This window comes from Halyomorpha halys, unplaced genomic scaffold, assembly GCF_000696795.3.
Source record: "Halyomorpha halys isolate HHAL.00 unplaced genomic scaffold, Hhal_1.1 Scaffold94.1, whole genome shotgun sequence".
Lineage (NCBI taxonomy): Eukaryota > Metazoa > Arthropoda > Insecta > Hemiptera > Pentatomidae > Halyomorpha > Halyomorpha halys.
The window spans coordinates 1453778-1462441 of record NW_027114465.1 but is presented as its reverse complement, the minus strand read 5'-3'; the positions used below and the strand labels follow the sequence as shown (position 1 = coordinate 1462441).

Here is an 8664-nt window from a genome sequence, read left to right as displayed (position 1 = left end):
AATATATATATATATATATATACAGGCGTCAAATTATGATGAGAGACCCGAAAGGGGTGTTAAGACATAAATTGGTAGCATGTTAACTGGCCGTCTCTTCTGAAGTAATGAATCAATTTCGGATGGAATATTGAAGTTAAATCTTGGCTAGTGATATTTCTAGGCATAAAAAGCCCATCGAGTCATTCCTTGTAAGAAAATAGCTTTAATTGAGTCAGAGAACTGCTATATAGTCATTATTTATTGTATCAATACATTTACAGGATATGAACTAGTCATTACAAAATCAAAGTTTTTTTCTTTTTCGGCCAAGGCTCCCATTGGAGTCCTATACTGCCTAACCATGGTTGGGGGTCGAAGTTCTTCATTTTGTTGGACCACCACTCAATGAAAAAAGTCAACGTCCCAGGCCGGATTCGAACCGGCACCGCCAATAGACAGCAAATTGGTAAGACTACGACAGCAACTTGGTAAGACGAGTAACCACTGAGCTATGGGCGGCCCAAAATCAAAGTTAAAATATTTATAAGAAATTAAAATGGAACGATGGTTTCTTGAATAGTGATTTCCGCCAAGGTAGCTATGATAACTGTTGTCTCTGACGGTAGCTTCGATAAGATGCTGTTTCTATACCTTTGGTACTCCTCACAAATCCAAGACTTGAACAAATTCTTGGTTAACAAAGGAAGCAACAAACGTCGGTATCCACATGCTCGTTTTGTTGTTTTGAATTTTTTTCAAAAAGGAACAAAATAAAAATAGACCAAATGAAAGGAGACGCAAATATGAGGAATGTTGATTGAAGATGATAAAAAAATCATTACTACATAACCTATCAATTCAACCTTCATTCAAGAATTTTAATCAGAAATTTTTAAATTTAATTACCTACACATATAATACATATTTGTGCTGCCTTAAATAAAAGATAAACTGCTACAGCTAACTAACAAGATTTGAAACACTGTATTTACACCAAATCAATAGAATTTTCAAATATAGAATCTCAAATAAGAGTAAACTATTGAATCTAAAGGTTGGGGAAATTCTTTAATTAATTAAAACATGGGAGCACAAATATTCATCTTTTGACAGTTCTAAAACAATACTAACTGAAAACAAATGTGTGGATGCAGCAAAAGTGCCCTTTGACTTGTGGCCAAAATCCAACACCCAAAGGGTTGTGCCACAAATTCAGGTCTACTTGACCAGCCAATTCAAATGACCCATCCACACGCTTGCGCATGTGCGAATTTGTCATTGTTTGGTAAATGTGTACAGGCACCTCTACAGTTTACTCAGGGAGCAGTAGCTACTGGTAAATGATGGGAGGGAACTATTTAGGCAAGGGGGCCTAGAGTAGAGGTTCTTTTTGCCAACCCCTGAACGCTACTTTGAAGTTGTCGTCGCATACTAACCAAGGTGGAAGTGTCAAGATTCATGTCTCAGGAGCCATGATAAATAAGTATTAACTGCCCTATATGGGAATCGAACTGATAGACGTTGAGAAATAGGAGCTCTGAGATCCATGCCCCAAGACCCTAGAACGCGTAGGTAGTATGTACCCAAATCTTGTTTGAATTAGGGCTCAGCAGAAAGGAGTGGTCGCTAATAGACATAAAACTCAATTCATTAGTGATGAATAAAAATTGCAACAAAACCTACTTTGCGATTGTTCATATTTACTAAATACTGGAATTTCTAATTTAAAAAAACAGATTTACGACAAATGCTCTTTTCATCCATCTATTAAAGCAATAAAATTTAAAGAATAATAAAAATGACCTCATTCAAAATCTAATTTTCATTTATTCATGAAAAAGAAAGCAAGCAATCAGACCAACTATGTGGAATAGAACAGTAAGTCAAGTAGCCCAATGATAACTCCATAAAACACGATTTTTTATGTTTTAAAAAATAAAATCTTGTCCAATAGTGTTTGAACATTTTTTACCCTCTCATGTACATTTTTTTTGGGACATTTTCGTTCTCAGGTCAGGGATACTTCCCTGACCCTTCGGTATGGTGTTTGGAGAGCAGGTTGTGTAGGAAAGTTTTGTGTTCAAGCTCCCATTTGAACAGAATGATTTTTTATGAGGTTATTTAATTCATGAGGATCCCATTTTCTTAGTATTATCAGGCCATATAAAAGTAGGCCAGCAAAATATAATTTTTCAAAAAGTTTGAACTAGTAAAAGAACATGATGCCTAGACATCTGAATAAAAACTGTATCATTGGTAAATAAAAAAAGGGGAAAAACTTTGGAAAAAGTCTGAATACAAACATTATAACCACCATATTTGGACCACAATTGACAATTGGTCCACATACAATTATAATAATAATTCATCAAATTTAAACATCCTACATTATTTTCATGCCTAATATAAAAAAAAATATCAAATTAGTATTACTAAATATGAAAATTTATTAATAACAGGTATGTAAACGTTATAAATAAACGGAAAGGGAAACTTATTCAATGAAACTAATAATACCAAACATATTTTATAAAATATATTTAAAGCAGAATACAAAACAACAATAAATGGAAAAAATTAAATAAAACAATGTTTAAGTATCAAAAAATATGGTAAAAAAGATATAATTTTTTAATCTAGAACAAACTTATAATTTTTTTTACGTATGTTGGTTTTATAATATTATCTTTTTCTCAAGATGCCATCTGCCTTCTTTAATGACAAGTAATTATTCAATGCACGTACACGAAGTCTACTCCATAGCATATGCTCTTTGAGAGCATGTATTTGTGTTGCAGCAAGAGCAGCTGTTTCTGGATAAAGGACAGTTGTGCAACCTAAACCTGTAATAACCATGAAAATCAGCCCATTTCATAACTAATTAAATTAATAATAAATTAAATAATAATATTATTAATACCTGAAGGAACACCCAGAGATGACCAAATATCTTGAACAGCAGATTGACTAGAAGGTGGGCAGTTGATAACAGGAAATGAAGTATTTCCAGATATGACAGGACCGAGACCATTACTTCTACCAGCAACAGCTATAAAAACTATATCTCGACCTAATCCCTCATATTCAGCGACCAATTTAAGCGTTTCTTCAGTTTCTTTATGTGCAGATGATACTCTCAATTCACATGGAAGTCCAAGTGCTTCACAATTGTTCTTTATTTTCATACAGTGTTCTTCATCAGATGGCGATCCCATAACAATAACAGCCTTAAAAAATTTAGATGATTAGAAATGATGAAATACATTTTGGGAATAATACCTTTTCTATCTTAAATGGTATGACCAGTGAACACAATCCATTTAAGAAAATAAAACAGGAATAGCTGTTAAAGAAATGAAATCCAATGACTGGATAAAGTTTTAGATACGACAGCAGTAGATTATTCAACTGAGTACTTACCAAACTCTGAGTTGTACTTTTGAAGTAGTCTAACTGATCAGAAATCCATTGGAAGTTTGATTTGATTTTTTCTAAGTCATGTTGGGTAACTTCGGACAATTCACGATATACTTGTTTATCCTTCATTAATCTCTTATCGCCTGAAGGCCACAGTCTCCAAGAATCAGAATCGATTATATCAGAAACCAAAATCTCACCTAAAACAAGAATATTTTAAGATACAACAATTATTGTTACAAGGGTAGTTTACAACCAATATGATTCAGTTCCGATTAAAAATTATTTTTCTAGAAATGCCTACCTTTTGAATCAATTCCAAATTCAATTTTCATATCAATGAGAGCACAAGATCTAGATGCCCACGCTCGTTCTAGAACCTCAAATACAGTTATTGCAGTCCTTTTCATGATATCTACTTCATGACGAGTGATCGCTACTCCATTAAAATTAAAATTAGCTGATATTATCTGTTGGTCTGACCACTGAGGATCATGGTTGGCATCATCCTGGAAGTAAAAATTGTTTTTTATTCAAAAAGCTTTTTTTTTTGGAAAATGGGAGATCATATGTGTAGATATCAATTTTTATATCTTCCACAAATTATGTGTCTATATAAAATAATCCATTGTGCAAACAACTGTATTTATGATATACATTTTTGAAAGATAACTTGAGTTGTGTATTTAAAGTAATATAAATATAATATATTGAGACACAATACACTTAAGCTAGGCTCTGAGGAAATATTTAGTTCCGCTACAGACCAAAATAGAAAACTAAAACTAAACCCTTTAAGATATAAACAGCCTTACCAAAGGGAATCATTGTATTTCATATTCTATGCATACTTTTACATTTATAAAACTATTAGTAAAAAAAGCTTACCAAACACCTGCAACACTATAATTAAGAAATTAATAATTTAAATGTTGCACTCCATATAACTGTTAAATATAAATGTAAAAACTTAATCTAATAAATTAAATGAATTGGAACAGCTAAAAAAATAATGACTTCGTGCTCTTTCACGAGGACATGAGCTAACACTAAGTTTTAGTCAAATTTAACCTGAAGGCATTTTACAGACTAATTTATAATGAACCTGAAGTCGAGATACCTTAGACTTAAAATTATTATCCACCAATAATATCTCAATAATGATAACATTACTACAAAAATATTTATAAAGTTCTGCAATTTATAAAACACAATAGCATTAACAATAAAATTTATCTTTAAAATTGCATTATATTTCATAAAATCGCATCATTGCAAATGTTGGTTGGCTTACATATCATATCACCAAATATCTACATAATAAATGAAAAACAAGCCGTAATGTTTTGAAAAGATAAATCTAATTATGTAATTTATATTCCTGTCAATAAAGTCATGACATGAAATATGATAAGAAAAAAAAAAATGAAAAAGAGCAAGATTTATATAACCTCTGTTAGGTTATCAACATTAGAGCTAGATAAACGAAAAAAATCTTATTAAATAACTAATAATGATAAACGTACAGTATAAGAAATATTCCGATCAAGACTTACACCAAAATAGATTTGCCATTATTCAAAAAATTTAACATTTTTACGCATATCTCTTACTTTCTTCTTTTCTTTTCCATTCTGAAATATCACAAACATTTTTGAAGGGGAAATTTTATCAAAAATTGTGTAAATTTTTAATGAAATTGTAAATTTCTATTTTGAATTAGATAAATTCAAATTAAAAAGTAATGAAAATAAGGATCTTGCAAGTATGATTATTAGAAACCATGCGAAAGTCACCTATAAAGACATTTTTTGATGATTAACATTTAACAAATATCTTACTTTCATTGTATTTATTTTTCTCCAATCTGAAATATCATCAACATTTGTGGATGAGAATTTTTATCACAAATTAGGTAAATTTATAATTGAATTGTAAATTTCTAATTTGAAATAGGTAAATTCAAATTAAAAAGTAATGAAAATAAGGATCGTGTAAGTATGATTATTAAAAACCATGCAAAAATCACCTCTAAAGACATTTATTTTTTATTAACATTGAAAAGAAAGCTACCAATATTTAAACAGATAAATTAAGAAACTGGATATATTTTGACACCATGATTATGTTGCATGCTTATATAATGATATTCTCCCCACAAATATATCAATTTAGAATGTCAAGTGAACACTCATGATACGGAAATGATTTTGTGAAAATCAACCTTTATATTTTTCGATTATTAAATGAAATTAATAATTAAACAATGGAAAGGTCAATTCAAGGATGAAATACAACATTCAATAAGCGATTGTCAATAACTGGAATAAAAAAAAAACAATCCCCACTATGAGTGGTAAGATAGAACCAATAGGAAAAACACAGAAGCGTGGTTCACCTGTCTCTAGGGAAATACAGAATAACCTCACCTTAAGCCCTTCTGCAATGAAAGAGTTAAACTTAATTACTGTATTACCAACAAAAATAACAGTTATCATATAAACTTAAAAATGAATTACAAAAATCATTGTTTGTTTAAAAAAAGACAAAATACAGAACAGATAAATGAACATGTTTTACCAGGAAAGAACAGGCAAGGAACAATAGAATTAAAGAGGAAGCTCTAACTGAGTCTTAAAGTTTTAAGAATTAATAACACCACCCCATGATGCCCCTTCGGAAATCCTACACACTCACATAAAACCATAAAGAAGACAGTAAAGGAAAAATCAAAACCAAGTGGAGGAAGTTGACGCCAAGATAATATTTTTTTTTTTCAGAAATCATGTTTATTCCATCCTATTGAATAAAAAACATAAATTGCAAGTTAATAGATTATTTATAGTTATCTGATTTTCCCCATTCTGAGAGATCAACAGGGCATCATATGGGTCTGTAAAATAATTTAAGTTTAAATGTACAAAAGATTTTTAGTTTGGATTGAATAATACCCCTACCACAATACCCCAAAGAACAATTTAATAGAGAATTAAAACCAATTAAAAAGCTTTAAGTTAATGCATATTTTAAAAAGCTCTATGTTTATTACAATAAAAATTATTTTTCAGCTAGTTAAATTTTAAGAAGACATTACTTTCAATAATAAATCACAATCTCATGAAAAGATGTAACTACAATATAGCAAAATAAATTATTAAATACTGAACATAATAGCAAATACAGAGAAGTAAGTTACACCAAATGTTAACTACATAAACAATGTTCAAGGAAAGAAAATCAACATCATAATACTTGGGTAGGCATATTCTAAAATTAATAACCTGAAATATGTCTAAGTTATTGTATAATTATTAAACTCGCTAAGTGACAAGTGGGTCTGTCGGACACAGTTAAAATAATTTATCTCCTTTTTATACCAAATCATCAGTTCAAAATAATGCATTTATTACTGTAGTTGCTTATTTATATGAAAATGTAATACACAACCTAAAAAAATCAAAAAATAACTTTAAGATCAAAAGATTAGTTAAGAACAGAAAAATTTAAGATAAATACACATTGAAATGAGTCCTTCAGACCCACCTGTTGTACTGAGTGTTGATAAACTAACAATAGCACCTCCAACTTTTCAAAATAAAGTTGGACAGGCAATCCTTCCCGACAGGACCCAACCAACTAAAACCCCCAAGGAGCAACGGTCCTATATCAATTTTGAAATATTTGCTTAAAATGGGAAGAGGAGACTTTAAGATAGTTAAATCAAGCAATATTTAAAAAGCACCAGAAATTGGAAAAAGGTGTGAAACACTTGGTAGCCTTACTTATCTGACTTTTTAAACAAACAATTATAGCTAGTAGGTTGGTCGATGTACATCTCACGAGAGGATATCATAACACAAAAAAAAAGGCAATCCTTCCCGGCCGTATCCATCCCTCTAAGACCCCAAGGGAATGACAGTCCTATATCACTTTTGAAATATTTCCTTAAAATAGGAAGGAGAAATAGTTAAATCGAGCAATATTTAAAAAGTGCCTGAAATTGAAAAAACGGCGTGAACATATATAACATAAAATATGATAGAATATTCTGAATATGATAAGGTTTCTCAATAGAAAAAAAAGAACATACCATGATTATTAAAACATTCTAGTAAATTTAAATATTACTAGAAATAATACCTTGAAAAATGTTTCTTCTAATGGCGGAGAGAAACGATAGCCTTCTTTAACACCAGCATTACGTTTTAAAAATGATCCAGTAGCCAATCGCCGTGTTACCCATTCAATGGGAATCATCTCACATTTTTTAGCAAGAAATGCTGTGTCAGTGAGAGTTTTTATAAAAGAAGTTTTAAGGCCTGAAATATTTCCAAAATTGAATTTTAATTGACTCTATTTAAGTAGCTATAAATAACTAGTTAAATACTGAATCCTTTTTAATTTAGGTTTGTGATAAATATTTGCTGCTAAAAAATATTCTATGATAGACCACTGTCTAGGTAATGAATGTTTAAAACTGGTTACAAATAAATTGATAGGGAATAATACTGCTAGTTTTGTAGTTACCAATAATACCTTCAAATACAACACTTAGTTGGTTCAGTATTTCAATATTTGACTTCAGTATTATGTCATGCCATATGATTATGAGTTTAATTACAAATCTCGAACCTATGCCCTCATCTTATCTATAGAAATATCCTTATCAAGAACTATTATTAGAGGTAAAGGTTCATTACAATCATTTTACCAAATTAAATTTTAAAAAATACTTTCCTTTAAAAAAATGTCTTCAGTTTATAAAAAAATTCAAATTGGATGCAAATTTCTTAATTCATAAAAGAAAATGTAATAATGACAGAACTAATGTTGACAAATCATAGCCTTGGTTTGGCCAGATTCTCAAACTCAAGACAAACCAAGGTCATGAAATGTTAACAAAAATGTCTCACAAATTAAAATATTAATAATCCCGGTATTAACAAAGTAATAAATAAAAACGTATCTTCAACATTAAAATAAAGGTTAACAATTTTTGCACTAAGCCAAACATTTTAGACAGAGTATAAGAAAATTAATTATAACTTTAACATCATTAAATAGAAGAGATAGATAATTATTTCTATGAATATATACAATTGGTCAGATTAAGTTAAAAATTTAATATAAAAGTTCATATTGATTGGAGTAAAAGAAATTCTACTTCAATTTAATTGGTTTTGTCATAACAACTTATAACCTATAAATATCAATCAGAATTTGACTTAAAACCAGAAAAGGAAGTTTTAATGATAACATTAATTT

The 8664-nt window shown here is 29.8% G+C and overlaps 1 protein-coding gene across 1 annotated transcript in view; it reads right to left on the bottom strand.

The window, feature by feature from the left end:
• Positions 1–2503: 2503 nt before the first annotated feature.
• Paics (PAICS bifunctional enzyme) overlaps positions 2504–8664 on the bottom strand; it is a 7681-nt gene continuing 1520 nt past the window's right edge. Inside the window, exons 3-7 of the mRNA XM_014415170.3 lie at positions 7540–7718; positions 3704–3908; positions 3403–3599; positions 2903–3209; positions 2504–2825 (exon numbers count right to left, since the gene is read on the bottom strand). Coding sequence (XP_014270656.1) covers positions 2665–2825; positions 2903–3209; positions 3403–3599; positions 3704–3908; positions 7540–7718 — 1049 coding nt within the window. The 3' untranslated portion in view covers positions 2504–2664. The remainder of the gene's footprint in view (positions 2826–2902; positions 3210–3402; positions 3600–3703; positions 3909–7539; positions 7719–8664) is intronic.